This window comes from Bos mutus, chromosome 26 (assembly GCF_027580195.1).
Source record: "Bos mutus isolate GX-2022 chromosome 26, NWIPB_WYAK_1.1, whole genome shotgun sequence".
NCBI classification, from domain to species: domain Eukaryota; kingdom Metazoa; phylum Chordata; class Mammalia; order Artiodactyla; family Bovidae; genus Bos; species Bos mutus.
Genome location: NC_091642.1, coordinates 25,858,999 through 25,876,546, shown reverse-complemented (window position 1 = coordinate 25,876,546; position 17,548 = coordinate 25,858,999). Strand labels below are relative to the sequence as shown.

Here is a 17,548-nt window from a genome sequence, read left to right as displayed (position 1 = left end):
TCTCGCTCTTGCTCTCTTGCACACTCTACTGAACGTGCTTCACACAAGCACACACACATGTGATAAACCACACCACTGACAACGATCAATACCCCTTAGGTACCGGCGAATCGTGTCCAACAACTGCACAGACGGCCTAAGGGAGAAGTATACTGCCAAGGCCCAGATGTGCCCTGGAAAAGCCCCACATGGCCTCCACGTGGCGACGACTGATGGGCGTCTGGTGGCGGAGCAGGGGCACAATGCAACCTTCATCATCCTCATGGAGGAGGTAGGGGACCCCCTCCTGGGCCTCTGAGGTCAGAACTCACAAATGGGTCATGTCCCACATCCAGATGGGAAGAGAAGAAAGAGCTTGTGTTCCCACTAGTCCTTAAAACAAAGTCAATGGTGAGAAGCACCACTTGTGTGATAAGATGGAAGGGGTGAAAGAGGGCTTGGGATGTTTAGGGACCCTGTTCCCTTCATCCCACAATACAGACCTAGGCCAAAGGGGTCCCCTTGTGTCTGAGCAGGCGCAGATCTGAATATATTCTTTGAGGTACCCCTTTAGGGCCTGCGTCGTTAAAGGACTCTTAATTATCATTAGACTGCATACTATAAACATTGCCAGAATGGAATTTACATTTTTTCCTGTTTGTTTCAGGATCCTTATTTTTTTTCTTTTACCCTTAACCCCACTAATTAGAAAAGCCCACAAGATTTCTAGAGAGTCTTCAAAGTATGAGTACTTGAAAGTATGAGGATGTGGGAGGGTGATCCCAATCCTCTAAACTTATTTTTCTAAAGAATGTCAAAGAATGTCATATGAGTTGACTTTCCATCAGCTGCCTGCTCCATTAGTTCACATTTTAGGTCATTTGCAGTCTGGGGAGTAAAACCAGACCAGATTCACTCATTCTGGATAGAATAGCTCTGCTGTATGTTTCTTTGCTTCCTATATGAGTTGTTTCATCTGTTTCCAAACCAGGGAAGTTTTCAGGCACTCCTTGCTGAGGCGCTGGGGCAGGGAAGTTTGCCTGATTCACAAAGCCATCTACCTTTAAATGCAAATTACTGTGTGCTCTTGAGATCTTGGAAAGAGAGCAAAGCAGGCCAGGAGTGTGTCCCCATGCCCCGCCTCTGCCCAACTGTGAATACTTTAGAAATCTTTAAAGTCTGGCCCACACTGACAGGACAGTGAGGGCTCCTTATCCTGGGTCGGCACGTTCTTTAGCCTTTATCCACACTGGGTGCTTAAATTAAAGAACTTTAATATTCAGAGGAGGTCATCATCGCATTCCCACTAGGGAGTTTCCAGGATCAGCTCTATTAAAGCCTTCTCTTGAATGGATGTGAAGAGCCATGATCTTATCCATTTGAATTGCCTTCAGTTCATTTCCACTTTAATTTATATTCATAAACTCAAGGGTAGTTGACATTGTGTTGGGGGCAAGGTAGCACCTATCAATATTTTACTCACATCTGGGTTGCCATGGCGGGAGAGACAGTGAAACTGTGATGAATGCACAGTCACTGGGCAGGAGAATTGGCTCATAATTCCAAAATGATGTATTTCTCTTCTTTCTTCTCCATCAACAATCTTTGTAAATAAGCAGAGAAACCTGATTCTTCTTTTTTCATCCAGAACCCTTATCTTATGGTTAGGTTCAGTTGAATTTATCCAAACTGTCAGCCCAATAAAGTGGGATGAAGTACAAGAAAGTTCAAGTACAATGTACAAGTACAATGAAGTACAAGAAAGGATGGGGTTCAGTGTTAGCTCTTAGGAAGCTAAGGATCGACTTGGGGTGGTAAGATGCACTCAACTAAACCACTGACATCACCTCCTCAGGTGGGCCCAGGTGGCTCTTGGCATCCCTCGAGGCAGAAATACCTGTGAGCTGAGATGGTCAAAAAATGCTTCAGGGAAGAGGGGGCTTAGGCAAGTTTAGGGAAAGCCAAGATCAACAGAGCACAGGTATATTTTCAGCAGGTGTGCAGTATTTATCTGTAGAATGGAAATAATTATCCTATCTCACAGAGTTATTTTGAAGGTGGTATTATATAAAATGTGTTAAGCGATTAGCATCATGCTTGGAACCTAGTGATAAATACTAAAAAATAGGAAAATTCCAATAACAGCACGGTGGTTGAGAGTACTGACACCAGACTACTTGGGTTCAAAACTTGGCCCTTCCACTATTGGCTACAGAGGCTTTGGTCTAATTCCTTTAATTCCTTTATTTGTGTCCTCATTTCTAAAATGGGAACAGTAATACTTTCTACATTTTAGAGTTATGAGGGGACTAATTCCTTGGAACTGAAAAGAAGCTTTATCAGTGTTAGCTGTTACTACTATTATTATTATCATGAAACAAGAGAGGAACAATTAATGTCCATGAGCGATCGAGGGAGGCCCTTGGCTTCCACATTTCAGAGCTTCATAGAGGCTCTACCTTCTCCATAATTGCTAATATCAGCCACATCAGGCTACCTGAGTTTGGGCATAGAAGGGCAATAGACCCATAGTACCTGTTCACAGTGCCCAGTAGCTATCAGACAGAGTCTGATGATTGTGTTGAGAGTGTTTCAGGAGGGTGTTTGAGGGAGATTCAGGCCTCTAGGGGTGATGCTGAAGGCAGAGGACCAAGCATCAGAGAGGAGTCGGGCTGGACCATGCAAATGGGCCCAGGCCAGCTGCTATTCCCCTTTGCAGGGTGATCTCCAAAGGACAAACATCCAGCTTGACTTTGGGGACGGGATTGCAGTGTCCTACGCTAATTTCAGTCCCATTGAGGACGGCATCAAGCACGTGTACAAGAGTGCAGGCATCTTCCAGGTGACAGCCTATGCGGAGAACAACCTAGGCTCAGACACAGCGGTCCTCTTCCTGCATGTGGTTTGTAAGTAGCTTGAACCACCCCTCCCTTACTCTGCTCCCGGTTGACTACTTCTTCTGTTCAGGCTTCCTGAGATCCCTCACTGAGCTGGAATTGGTATGACTACTACCACAAATGATAACCCCAGTCAAAAGACAGATGTGAGTTCATCTATGTTGGCATTTCATGATGCTAAAGTAGACGGATTATTTTGAAAATTTGGAAAATGTTACCACCTAGTCTCTCCTTTTCAGCTCCACTCTGTTCTGATGTAAGTGTGCACATGCAAACACATATTTGGGTAAAAGTCCCTTGCATTGGAGGCTGCTAAAATAGAGGGAGAGAGGAACCATCTGGTTCACAGCCACAGGCTCATTTTTAAGTTACTCTGAGTGAAGGCAGCACAAATCAAAGTAAATTGTTCTTTCCACTGAAAGAGCCAAAGAAGGATTAAAGAAACACGTGCCCAAATTGTTTTATATGTAGAACTGAACACGTAAAGTAACTTAATTCTTACACCCAAGGTTACTTCAAGTTTATCCCAGATGTAAATAATTCTAAGAACTCCCCAACAGTTTTGTTGTCCTAGAATTTGTTTCATGGCTGTTGGCTGTTGCTTGAAAAGTGAAAGTGTTAGTCACTCAGTCGTATCTGACTCTTTGTTACCCCAGGGACTGTAGCCCACCAGGCTCTCTGTCCATGAAATTTTCCAGGCAAGAATGCTGGAGTGGGTAGCCATTCCTTTCTTCAGGGGATCTTCCCGACCCAGGGATTGAACCCCCGTCTCCCACATCACAGGCAGATTCTTTACTGTCTGAGTCACCAGGGAAGAAACCACCAGTTGAAGTTCCAAAGTAGTGTGTTAGTCCTGGATTTATTTTGTGTCTTTGATATCCTGGAACTTGACTTAGATAAATTGAAACCTAAATATGATTTAAAATGTTGGGTTAAGGAAATGTTGTTTTGGGACTGTTATTGGTTTCCTATACTTTGTAGTGATAATCATGGGTCTAAGGACTACTGTAGTTTTTACTTATACACCCCACAAGAGTTTAGAGGCTATGCTATATCTGATGGTCTTCCCAGGTGGCTCAGTGGTAAAGAATCCACCCACCAATGGAGGGGTCACAGGAGATGCAGTTTCGATCCCTGGGTTGGGAAGATCACCTAGAGGGGGAAATTGCAACAAAACTCCAGTGTTCGTGCCAGAATAATCTTATGGACAGAGGAGGCTGGTGGACTGCAGTCCGTGGGCTCTCAAAGTTTCAGACATGCTGAGCGATTGAGCACACACACTCATACATGCTACATATGGTGAAAATTAAATGCTTAAAAGAACCTAGGTGAACATAAGAGACACTTTTTCTATTAACAACTCAGTAAAAATATAAAAACCCTACACTTAAAAGTCCGTGGCAGACAGTGACTAGCTGGTCTCCTAGCATTCTGGTTACACTAATAGTATAAGGACCAGCAGCGATGAGGGAAGTGCATGGAGAAAGGCCTGGATGATATATCCTTAAAGACACCAAGCTAGTGGACCATGGGGTAAATGATTTCTTCTCTAAAACTTCTGAACTTCAGTTTTAAAATGGCTTAATTCTAACTGGTACCTTGCTCTATAGGTCTCTTGCAACAATAGTAAATAGGAATTACAAATAACACATCCAGTCGTTCACTATTTTATTCAATGACTATTTGTTGAGTTCTTAATATATTTCTAGATACTGGGGACGCAGTATAGAAAGATGGCCCCCCTCTTGCAGAGTTTACATTCTGGTGAGGGAGGAAAAAGACTGCTAGAAATGGGCCATCAATAGCCCAGTGGTGATAATCACACCACACCGTCTATAATCTTTCTGTGCCAGCAGCACCAGGTCAGAAACCCAGGTGGGTGGTGTGCAGGGTGTTTACAAGCCAAGTTTGGAGCAAAAACGACCTGCATTTGAATACTGATCATATCCTTTTGTGAAATGTTTAATATCTGTCAACTTTCTTAGTCTTTACAAACTTCTGATCCCTCTCCTGTAATATTTAGATTATAGTGAGGCTCTGAGAATCAAATTGGATTATGTGTATGTGTCAGGGTCCCCAAGACATCCTCTCCCAGGTTTAGTGATTTGCTGGAAGGACTTGCAAGTCTCAGCATATAGTCATACTTCAGACTTTGATTCATTACACTGATTAGCAGAGAGAGATCAACAAAGAGAAAAGGCCTGTGGGTCAAAGTCTGTAGGAAACAAAGTGCAAACTTCCAAAAGTCCTCTCCCATGGAGTCCCACAGAACATGCATAATTCCTCCAGCAATGAGTTAGAGCAATGCGTATGAAGGGCTGTTTACCAGAAAAGCTCATTGCAAACTCAGTGGCCGTGTCTTCTACTGGGGACTGATCAAATAGCCATCCTCTGCCTAGTGTGCACAAAATTTCCAGACTTCCTGAGGAAAATACTTTTTTCAGAATAAACCATGTATGTGTGTGTGCCTAGTCTCTCAGTCATATCCGACTCTTTGCTACTCCATGGACTGTAGTCTACCAGCTCCTCTGTCCACAGAATTCTCCAAGCAAAAATACTGGTATGGGTAGCTGTTCCCTTCTCCAGGGGATCTTCCTGACCCAGGGATCGAACCCAGGTCTCCTGCATTGCAGGCAGATTCTTTAACCAGGGAAGCCCTAGAATAAACCATATCATTGCTTAAAAGAAGAAAAAAAATTCTAGGCAGAGTGAACCAGTCCTATCAGCTAACTGTTGACTGGAAACACACTGAGAGCCAAGTTCCCTTATGCCAGAAAAGGGCCAGTCTTACACACAGGTCTTTTTAAAAAACAAATTTACTTTCCTCTGTTCCAACGACCTGCCCCACCCATGTTCCTAATTCTCCCAAGAGTGGACCTTGTCTGCTGGGCACAAAGACCAGTGTACTTCAATGGCAAAAACAACAACAGTGAGGAACAGGTTTATATTGTGGGTTATGTGCGTGAAGGAGGAAATGTTCCTTGAAACTTTTATCGTGCTCATAATTCCCTCCAAATCAATCATGGCTGCATTTACCAGACAGTTATTATAGTGGAAACTGCTCTTGGCCTCACCTTGGGCCATTAGCTAACAAAAGTAGCTGTTAGCCGCCCATAATAACCAATCTCTCACAGATTATTAGATTTTTATTAAAAAGAACACTCTTTGACAGTGAGGATTTTAGGAGTTTCCTGTATTCCCTTCTGAATCCTCCCGGCTCTCTTCTCTCCAATCCATGGTTTATCTGTAGGTAGAAGCCTGGAGTTTCTGGCTCAGGTTCTTTGCTCTAAAAAGCTGTTTAGTGTTGTTCCTTGAGATTATGTTTACTTGTCCTGAAACTGGCATATATGTGGCTGTGCTTGATGGTGTTCTAATTCATGGAGGCTCCACCCCTTTTGTGTTTGGCATGAATTTGGTGAGAAGAGGGCTTCCCAGGTGACACTAGTGGTAAAGAATTCCCCTGGCAATGCAGGAAACGTAAGAGATGCAGATTCAATCCCTGGATCGGAAGATCTCCTGGAGTAGGAAATGGCACCCCACTCCAGTATTCTCGCCTGGAAGATTCCATGGGCAGAGGAGCCTGGCAGACTATAGTCCATAAGGTCACAAGGAGTCAAATGAGACTGAGAGACTGAGCACAGTAGGGAGAAGAAGGTCTCATTTTATGTTTGGGGGCATCAAAATGCCCCACAATGTGAGTCTTAGATGAGTGGAGATGTCTGAGTAACAGAAAACTGAGAAGCCTGTCCAGTGCTGTGAATCATAGCAATGTGGAAAAAGTGCAGGGTTCTCATGAGCTGGCCAGCAGGATGGGCTCTGCACATTTTGAAGGAGAGAGCTAAGAATAGGAGCGTTGTCTAAAAAATAGTACAAATGAACTTATTTACAAGACAGAAACAGATTCACAGACATAGAAAACAAACTTATGGTTACCAAAGGGGAATAGGGTGGGGGTAAATTAGAAGTATGTGATGACAGATGCACACTACCATATATAAGATAAATAAGCAACAAGGATTTACTGTACAACACAGGGAATTCTATCCAATATCTTATAATAACCTAGAATAGAAAAAAGAATATATGTATGTATGTAGGTAGGTATGTATGTATAACTAAATCACTTTGCTGTATACCTGAAACTAATGCAATATTGTAAATCAACTATACTTCAATTAAACAACAAAACAGAAGCATTGACCTTGAGGATAAAGGGACTCCATTCCCATCACGGGGAGAGTGAGAAATCTGAATGTGGGCATGAAGAAGGACTCAGAGGTGTTAAAGTAAGACCCAGGTTTCTCATCTCCCTCCCAGGACATGGCCTGGTCAGGGACCCCTTCCCATTGCCGTATTTCTTCCACAAAGATCAATAAAGCACAAACAGCAAAGAGAGTTTAACCAGATGAACTCCTAAAATTGAGTAAAGAAATGAAAACTAGCCAGTATTTTCTAAATTCTAGCCCACAATCAAACCATACAAAAATAATTAAACAGGCTCACGAGTTGAAAATAATTAAGCCTTTAGCCAAATGTGTATCTGAAGTGACGGGTTTGAAACTGTTTGTTGGAAGAAATCTTGAAATGCTATATGCCTGGGGTCAGCTGAGAGAGCTGTAGGCAGAGTGTTTTTGCACTGTAGATACACAGATTCTTGAATACTTTGTTGATTGTTCAGAAAAATACCATCTGGACAGTGGCAAGCAGGTCTGGCTGATCTCCTCATCTGATCTCAGTTCCTGTCCAAACACCTTTTCTCCCAATATAAATTTACCTATGACACAGGAGGTACGAATGAGATTCACAATAATGCCCACTCTTGTAAGACAGACTTTAACCCAATGATAAACAGGAGCCATGATGGTGTGGTAGTGGTGGTGGAAATAGTGTCAGCCCATAACTAATTATATGATACTTTTAATATCCCCAGATCACCTTCATATGTTCTTATTACTGTAAGGAAGGCAAAGGACAGTGTAACAGCCTGTGTAGGGTCAAAGTTATGTAAAATAGAAGAAAAGGTCATACAGCCAAAATTAAATAGGAGCAGAAGTAAAAAATATCTTTCTGCTTTCTTCCCTTTAAACTGAGCCATCTCCAAAATAACCAAGGATGTCATTAGTGAAGCCTTGGTGGCCTGGAAAATGCCCCACTCAAGAGACGGACTCAAGGTTCCAAGGATAAAGAGATGTCCTTGCTACAGCTGTGACCTTTAGTTACTTTAGCTCATCAACATTATCGTGTTGGAAACCAGAAAATGTGTTCCAGCAAAGTGTGGGCAGATAACTAGAACATTTTAGTTGGATCTGGTGAAGTAGAAAGGATGTAAGAAAGGGAAAAGTGGAGGAAGGGAGCAAAGGGAGGAAAGGCAGTGGGTAGGGAAAAAAAAAGAAAAGGAAAAAGAAAAGGGTAAGAGTTGGGGAGAAAAGCCCACAGAATTAAAAAATAACATATCTGCCCCACAAATGCAGTGCTGACTCATTAACATTTTTCTTCAGCGTTTTCCTCCTCTCATGTTATTTTGAAAATGAATTAAATTAAAATTCTCACTTATGCATAGAATGGATTCCAGTCTATTCTCTTACATGCTAGTTTAGAACTTGAGACTGCTTACATCAGTTTTCTGAGGAGCAAAAAAAATGTTTGGTCACCTTTTGGCAAACAGCTTTTAAAATTATTATTATTTGTGAACCTGGCATTTATTTCTTTTCAATTTAAGGAGACAGGCTTTTTTCTTTTCATAATACAGCCCTGCCAGCTTCTGAGTGACACCCACTGAGTGTTGCAGATGACAGGCACAATGGCCGATTGTTGAACAAGATGGAACCAATTAACAATTGAGGATAATGGCAGAGCCCTCCATACAATGCACCAACCCCCAATCACGATACAGGCTAATCAGCAGATATGCAAGAGATCGCTTTTTATCTTCCTATTTTTTGGCTAAGTGTCCAGTAAACTAGCTTTGTCCTTAGATTTGAGGTTCATAAGCATTTGTGGTGGGATCATCAGATGGAAGTTAAGTTCAGATGTCACTCAATCTGAAGCCCAAATTGAGTTCCCTGTTGTTTGCAGTGCTTCATTTCAAGCATACACACACACACACACACACACGCACACACACACATACACACACACCTCAACATCTGTGAGTTTGCGATTGTTGTTTTATTATAGATGATGGTAAAGATAAAAAGAATCTGGGAATGTGAGCTTTTGTTTATTTTGGGAATAGAAACACTGACATTGTTTTCCTCGTTCCCTTAGGTCCTGTGGAGCATGTTCATCTCCGGGTTCCCTTTGTTGCCATAAGAAATAAGGAGGTCAACATCAGTGCAGTTGTGTGGCCCAGCCAACTGGGGACTCTTACGTATTTCTGGTGGTTCGGCAATAGTACAAAGGTTTGGCCCTTATCGATTAGTATCTGCCTAGATTTGACCCTTTCTGATTGGTATCTGCTTAGATGATCCCATGTTCTAACTTCTGTTTGATGCTGGGAGCACAGGGGGATGTGGGCAATAACGGATACTCAATGAAGCTTGGAATCCACGTCAATGAATATGACATACCTTCCCACACCAACTTCATTGCTATAATAGGGGAACTTCAAATATCCTAAGGAAGAAAAGATTATACAAACCTGGTTGTTCTTGCTCCTCTGATCAATTTTTCTAATACTCATTTTGCTCTGTTTTGTTTTAATCCTAGCCTTTCTACTCATTAGGTGTATAATATCAAGAAAGTCATTTAATGGTAAATAATCAGCCTGCAATTCTAGGTGACCCTGGTTCAGTCCCTGGGTTGCGAAGATCCTCTGGAGAAGGACATGGAAACACATTCCCACATTCTTGCCTGGAGAATCCCATGCAGTGAGGAACCTGGAGGCTACAGTCCATGGGTCGCAAAGAGTTGAACATGACTGAGCAACTAACACACACACACATTGAGAAAGTCACTTCAGTTCAGTTCAGTCGCTCTGTTGTGTCTGACTTTGTGACCCCATAGACTGCAGCACACCAGGCCTCCCTGTCCATCGACAACTCCTGGAGTTTACTCAACTCATGTCCATTGAGTCAGTGATGCCATCCAACTATCTCATCCTCGTCATCCCCTTCTCCTCCTGCCTTCAATCTTTCCCAGCATCAGGGTCTTTTCAAATGAGTCAGTTCTTCACATCAAGTGGTCAAAGTATTGGAGTTTCAGCTTCAGCATCAGTCCTTCCAATGAATATTCAGGACTGATTTCCTTTGGGATGAACTGGTTGGATCTCCTTGCAGTCTAAGGAACTCTTAAGAGTCTTCTCCAACACCACAGTTCAAAAGCATCAATTCTTTGGTGCTCAGCTTTCTTTCTAGTCCAACTCTCTCATCCATACGTGACTACTGGAAAAACTATAGTTTTGACTAGACGGACCTTTGTTGGCATTGTAATGTCTCTGCTTTTTAATATGGTGTCTAAGTTGGTCATAGCTTTTCTTCCAAGGAGCAAGTGTCTTTTAATTTCATGGCTGCAGTCACCATCTGCAGTGATTTTGGAGCCCCCCAAAATAAAGTCTGTCACTGTTTCCACTGTTTCCCCATGTATTTACCATGCAGTGATTATGATCTTACTTTTCTGAATGTTGAGTTTTAAGCCAACTTTTTCACTCTCTTCTTTCACTCTTACCAAGAGGTTCTTTTTGGCTTTCTGCCATCAGGGTGGTGTCATCTGCATATCTGAGGTTATTGATATTACTCCTGAAAATCTTGATTCCAGCTTGTGCTTCATCTAGCCTGGCATTTCGCATGATGTCCTCTGCATATAAGTTAAATAAGCTAGGTGACAACATACAGCCTTGACATACTCCTTTCCTGATACCAGTCTGTAGACCCATGTCCAGTTCTAACTGTTGCTTGTCGACCTGCATACAGATTTCTCAGGAGGCAGGTCAGGTGGTCTGGTATTCCCATCTCTTTAAAAATTTTCCACAATTTGTTGTGATCCACCCAGTCAAAGGCTTTGGCATAATGAATAAGATGTACAAAGGCAAAATGGCTGTCTGAGGAGGCCTTACAAATAGCTGAGAAAAGAAGAGAAGCAAAAGGCAAAGGAGGAAAGAAAAGATACACCCATTTGAATGCGGAGTTCCAAACAATAGCAAGGAGAGATAAGAAAGCCTTCCTCAGTGATCAGTGCAAAGACATAGAGGAAAACAATAGAATGGGAAAGACTAGAAATCTCTTCAAGAAAATTAGAGATACCAAGGAAACATTTCATGCAAAGATGGGCTCAATAAAGGACAGAAATGGGATGGACCTAACAGAAGCAGAAGATATTAAGAAGAGGTGGCAAGAATACACAGAAGGACTGTACAAAAAATAAATACTCAGTTGCCATGTAATAATTCCTTTTTAAAAGGAATGGAACAATGCCCATTTTGTTTGTTTGAGATGAACAAACAGAACTTCAGATCTTGCACAGTAAGAGTAGAATATGATTCATTCCTGCTTCTGAGTTGATTTACAGTATTGTGAGTCCTGCTTTTGTTTAGGGAAACAGCATTATATGGTGCTAAGTAAAATGAGGCACCATATAATGGTGCTTAGTAAGAAAACTAAGATCATTGAAAAAGCAAGAGAGTTCCAGGAAAACATCTACTTCTGCTTTATTGACTACTCCAAAGCCTAGGCTGTGTGGATCAAAACCAACTTGCAAAATTTTTCAAGAGATGGAAATACCAGACCAGCTTACCTGCCTCCTGAGAAATCTGTATGCAGGTCAGAAAGCAACAGTTAGAACTGGACACGAAACAACAGACTGGTTCCAAATAGGGAACGGAGTACCCTGCTGATTTAACTTATATGCAGAGTATATCATGCGAAATGCTTAGATGGACAAAGCATAAGCTGGAATCAAGATTGCTGGGAGAAATATCAATAAGTTCAGATACACAGATGACACCACCCTTATGGCAGAGAGAAAAGAACTAAAGAGCCTCTTGATGAAAGTGAAAGAGGAGAGTGAAAAGGTTGGCTTAAAACTCAACATTCAGAAAACTAAGATCATGGCATCTCGTCCTATCACTTCACGGCAAAGAGAAGCGGAAATGATGGAAACAGTGAGGGACTTCACCTCTGGGCTCCAAAATCACTGCAGATGGTGACTGCAGCCATGAAATTAAATGACGCTTGCTCCTTGGAAGGAAAGTTATGACCAACCTAGACAGCATATTAAAAGCAGAGACATTACTTTGCCAACAAAGGTCAATCAATAAAAGCTATGGTTTTTCCAGTAGTCATGTATGGATGTGAGAGTTGGACTATAAAGAAAGCTGAGTACCAAAGAATTGATACTTTTGATCTGTGGTGTTGGAGAAGACTCTTGAGAGTCCCTTGGACTGCAAGGAGATCCAACCAGTCCATCCTAAAGGAAATCAGTCCTGGGTGTTCATTGGAAGGACTGATGCTGAAACTGAAACTCCAATATTTGGCCACCTGATGCGAGAAACTGACTTGTTGGCAAAGACACTGATGCTGGGAAAGATTGAAGGCAGGGGGAGAAGGAGACGACAGAGGATAAGATGGTTGGATGGCATCACTGACTCAATGGACAAGAGTTTGAGTAAACTCTGGGAGTTGGTGATGGACAGGAAGTCCTGGTGTGCTGCGGTCCATGGGGTCACAAAGATTAGGACATGACTGAGTGACTGAACTGATTATATGGTGTGGAGAATATGTACTGTGGGTTCAGAAAGAAAAGGGTTAGGTTTCTAGCATTGCTGCATGTTGTTTGTGTGAGCTGGATCAAGTGATTCAACCTAACATTTAATGCACTTAACTGAAAACTGAGAGACTAATGCCCATGTCTTCTTGATTTTTGTGAAAACTAAGTAAAATAATCTGTATTTCCCTGGCATAGATTAGGTACTCACTAAATGATGCTCTTTTTTTTTTTTTGCATAAAATATGGCAGTTAGGATGGGTTGATAAAAGACAATTAGATTTATGGGACCCCAAGGACAATTTTCTGTTTGTATCCTTTGTGCTGTGGACTTTTAATTTCTTAGTATAGGCTATGATCCTTTTGCATTTCTAGTGTTATTGTGCACTGGGACAATAGGTAAGGAGGTTAGTTAATAAGATGCCCCTTTGGTACATTACAGTCTTGAAGCTCCCTATGTGAGATGAGCATTCTAAAGGCAAACATCTGGTTCACTCTTGAGCCAGAACCCAGGTGTCCTCACTCCCGTCTATACCAGTACCATTCCCAGCCCCAGGATGCTTTCTTTGCATCACTCAGTTTGTCTCTGGGAGCTCACGAAGTGCAGTGAAGTGAAAGTTACTCAGTCATGTCCAACTCTTTGCAACCCCATGGACTATACAGTCCATGGAATTCTCCAGGCCAGAATACTGGAATGGGTAGCTATTCCCTTCTCCAGGGGATCTTCCCCACCCAGGGATCGAACCCAGGTCTCCCAAATTGAAGGCAGATTCTTTACCAGCTGAGACACAAGGGAAGCCCAAGAGCTCATAGACCCTAAAATTCTGCTTCAAACACTAGCAGACATAAACATGGTGAAAGAAAAAGAAAAAGATTTCTGGGAGGAGAACATCTGAAAGAGAAGGACTTTAAGTTCATTTCACCTCAGAGGATGTGAGGTCTGGGCTGTCCAGCCAGGGAGTTCTTTTCTCTAGTGTTTGTTCACCTGTGGACTCTCCAGGGAGATGACTGTGTGCAGAGGGCAGTTCTTGGCTATCATAAGCACAATGATTTACTCAACTGCTCACAAGGAACTGAGGACAGTGCTTCTCTGTGGCACCAGTTTTTTTCTTTGTGTGTTGATTCTGTGACCTGAAATACCAGACAGTGTCTAATAAATATTTGATCAATGGAGAAGTGGACAGTGTGATTGGAGAGTCGTTTCTATTTCTCAGATAATCATCTGTGTTAGTTTGAAGCTCAGTGTACTTTTCTCTAAGTCAAGAATAAAAACATCTAATCCATGAACATCACTGAGTTATTATTTGAAATTATCTGCCTCTCTAATTTATATTGTGCCATATTATGAGGGGGGAATTTTAACATTGCAGAAAGCCATTATAGTATTATTTTTTTATTGACAATGACCTTAAGTATTCCTTTGGTTAAGAATTCTACTTATAATGAGCATACAGTGTAAAAATACTTAGATATCAAAGATTCTACTGGTTGGTTTTTGTTTCCAAAGAACCAAGAGAATGAGAGTACATTAGAGGCATTCAAACAGAGTGGTATTGAAATGAGACAAGCCTGGATTGGGGTCCCGATACAGGTTCTTCTTTGTTGTATGTCTTTGATCAAATCAGGTAATTGCTCTGTGCCTCAGTTTTGTTCATTGTAATGTCAGAGTAAGGCTAGCAGAGACTATATTCTAGTATTGCTTTGAAGATTAATAAGGAAAGGTACTTAAGTGCTTAGAACATATCTAAGCACTTGAAGATATCAGTCACTGTTGTGCTTAGCCGTTGTATCAGTGGGATATACCTCTTGGGGGGCGCAAATCTGACATGGTTCCACAGATTTCTCTCCCACCTCTAAGCATGGTTATTCTGCTAGTTAAAAAAGGTATATTTTCAGTGCTTTTGCCAGCATCAAGACAGAAAAACATTAAGGTGGCCATAGTGTTGAAAAGTTGATCCAGTGAGAATTTTCCTGGCAAATGAGTTTCTTTGGGTGGTTGTTGAGTGCTCTGAGTGTCGAGCTAGTTGGCTGCCCTTCATAAACAAACTGATCTGTGAAAGGGGCAGATACTAATTTTGAGCATTTATTTCTACTACTGTCTTTATATACATTATTGTATTTAGTCATCAGAATATCACTGATGAAAGAGAAATTGGCTTGTGTGTGTATATCTGTGTGTTGTGACCAGGTGAATTGGACAGTTTCACCCCAGTGGTTGAATTAAGTCAACCTCCCAGTAAGAATCAGTTGAGGGTCTTCCCTCATGGTTCAGTGGCTAAGACTCCTCTTCCCCAATGCAGAGAACCTGGGTTCGATCCCTGGTTGGGAAACTAGATCCCTTATGTACAACTAAGAGTTTACATGCCACGACTAAGACCTGGCGTAGGCCAAATAAATAAATAAAATTTTATTTAAAAAAGAATCAGTTGACATCCCCCCAAATATTTATAGTCAACCCTCTGTTTGGTGCCCTTAGGAATAAAAGAGCACTTTGTCTCTACCTTCAGGGAAATTACGTTTCTGATAAGAAGGCACGATGAATACACACACAGTTATTGGTGCTCAAGTATGACGATGTATACATAAATGGAAGGGACCAAGTGTTCCTAAAATCCAACTGTAGGCCCGTATACCTTCAAACCTATTAGCAAATGTGAAATTATATCAGGAGTTCCATGAGTCTTTCTCAAGAACTTGTATTTTGTGCTAGCTGTTATGAGGAACACAAAAACAGTATAAATTTCATTTGTTCCCCTTAGTGAGTGAAGTTGCTCATTCGTGTCTGACTCTTTGCCACCCCATGGACTGTAGCTTACCAGGCTCCTCCATCCATGGGATTTTACAGGCAAGAATACTGGAGTGGGTTGCCATTTCCTTCTCCAGGAGATCTTCCTGACCTAGGGATCAAACCCGGGTCTCCCGCATTATAGGCAGATGCTTTACCATCTGAGCCTCTATTTGAGGCTCTATTTGAGGCTCAGATGGTAAAGTCCTCTATTTGAGAATATGAGGTTAACATCCAAGAATAGATACTATAAGCTATGGTAATAGGAATATAACATTATTGGCCCAGCCAAGCAGCTTAGTGGGTGATGGATGCAGGGCTTCTTGGTCTTAGAGCAAGTCATGTATGGAGCTGGTCCTAAGCTGGCATTGAAGGAGCAATAGAATTGGGGCAGAAAGGAGGGAAGGGATTTGTATGCAGTGGTAAGGCTTTGGGTATGTTTTTGTTCTGTGTTGACTGAGTCTACCAAAGTGGGATTCATTTGGGATGAATTGCATAACAACTAAAATTGGAGTGGATAGGTGACCAATGGCTTTAAATGACAAATGAATACGTTTTATTTTGTCATAGAAATTCATATTTAGAAGAGGATATTGTAAGAGAGTGGGCTTTCCAGGTGGCTCAGTGGTAAAGAACCCCACTGCCAGCACAGGAGACTTAAAAAAGTGGGTTCTATCCCTGGGTTGGAAAGATCCTGTGGAGGAGGGCATGGCAGCCTACTCCAGAATTCTTCCCTGGAGAGTCCCATGGACAGAGGAGCCTGGCCAGCTGCAGTCCATAGAATTGCACAAAGTCAGAGCTGACTGAAGTAACTGAACATACACGCACATGTTATTGTGGAATCTGCTAAAACTTTTAAGGGAGATAAGCGTACTGATTGCATAGTCTGTCTAATTTGGGAATGGCAAGTTTTTATCAGGGTATGCATTTAAACTGTGGACATTTGATAATATTCTATGTTGATTTACTGTGGGAAAATGGTGTAGGCTTCATCCCCACATTTCTGTGAAGCTCCCAGATCCATTATTCAGGGGGATATCTTCTAACTATGTAGTCGCTCAAGAGCTTTGCTGATGTCTTGCTGGGTTTACTGGATAGGATGTGACCTGTTGCACATAAGGGACTCTTTGTGGGCAGGGATGTAACCCACAGCCTACGCAGGCCATGAGCCTTGCCGTGGGCTGCCCGTGCAGCTTGGACAAAACACAGAGAAGTCAATTGGCCGCATGTTGGATTTGTGGGGCTCTAAAAGGCCAATTTGCTGGGATTAACAGAGGTCTGGCTTAATAAATGTGTCTGCTTGCCTAATAGATTTAGTAAATGAACCTTAAAATACTTGATTTAATTTAGTGTTGTGCACTAGACATGGGTGGCCAGTGAAGAACTCAAGAATTCCGTGGAGTGTTCCAGCTTTGCAAGGGAGGTGAAATCAGCCATCATGCCATAATAGCTGATGAAAAACAAAAGCAATTTGAAAAACAAAATTAGATTCTGCCATCTCTCTAGCGTGGAAGCCTGTGGTCTGCTGCCCTGGAGGCCAAGTGTGCTCATTTGACACAGTTTGCTGTGGCTCAGAGCCCTGACTGGCTGGTGGGATGGCATGCTCCCTCCCACCTCAGCTGGCATTTCCTTGCTTGGTTCCTGGATCTGCTAGGAAAGCAGCCAGAGGGGAGAAAGTCAGATCTGCTGGAGCGGGAGGAATCCCTCTCCTTTCAGGTTGCCCAGCCCAGTCTAAGACAAGAAGAGTGTGCAGAGTAAGAAGAGTGGGACCACGTAGACCCCTGAGTGCTGAGGATGATGTGGGAGTAGCACAGATTCCTTTAAAAAAACTGAAAGTATCTCAGTCGTGTCTGACCCTTTGTGACCCCATAGACTATACAGTCCATGGAATTCTCCAGGCCAGAATACTGGAGTGGGTAGCCAGATTCCTTGAAGAGAATACCATTAGGGGAGAAAGGATCCTGATGGTGAGAGGTGGGAAGAGATTAGAGATAGCTGAGGGCAGTAACCAAAACAGAAGGGTAATGTGATATAGTTATGGTCAGAGAGAACAATTTATGGAAGCAAGAGAAACTAAAAACAGATCAGTTATTCCTTTGCTGTTTTGTTTGTCTCCCAACATTTTATTATTAAAAAATTCAAACACAAATTAAAAGATGAAATAATTTTACAGTGAATATCCATATAC

General features: G+C 42.1%; 1 protein-coding gene across 1 annotated transcript in view; it reads left to right on the top strand.

Moving 5' to 3' along the window:
• SORCS3 (sortilin related VPS10 domain containing receptor 3) overlaps nt 1–17,548 on the top strand; it is a 632,329-nt gene that overhangs the window by 590,104 nt on the left and 24,677 nt on the right. The window contains exons 18-20 of the mRNA XM_070363359.1: nt 100–271; nt 2,699–2,885; nt 9,144–9,277. Of these exons, the coding sequence (XP_070219460.1) occupies nt 100–271; nt 2,699–2,885; nt 9,144–9,277 (493 nt within the window). The remainder of the gene's footprint in view (nt 1–99; nt 272–2,698; nt 2,886–9,143; nt 9,278–17,548) is intronic.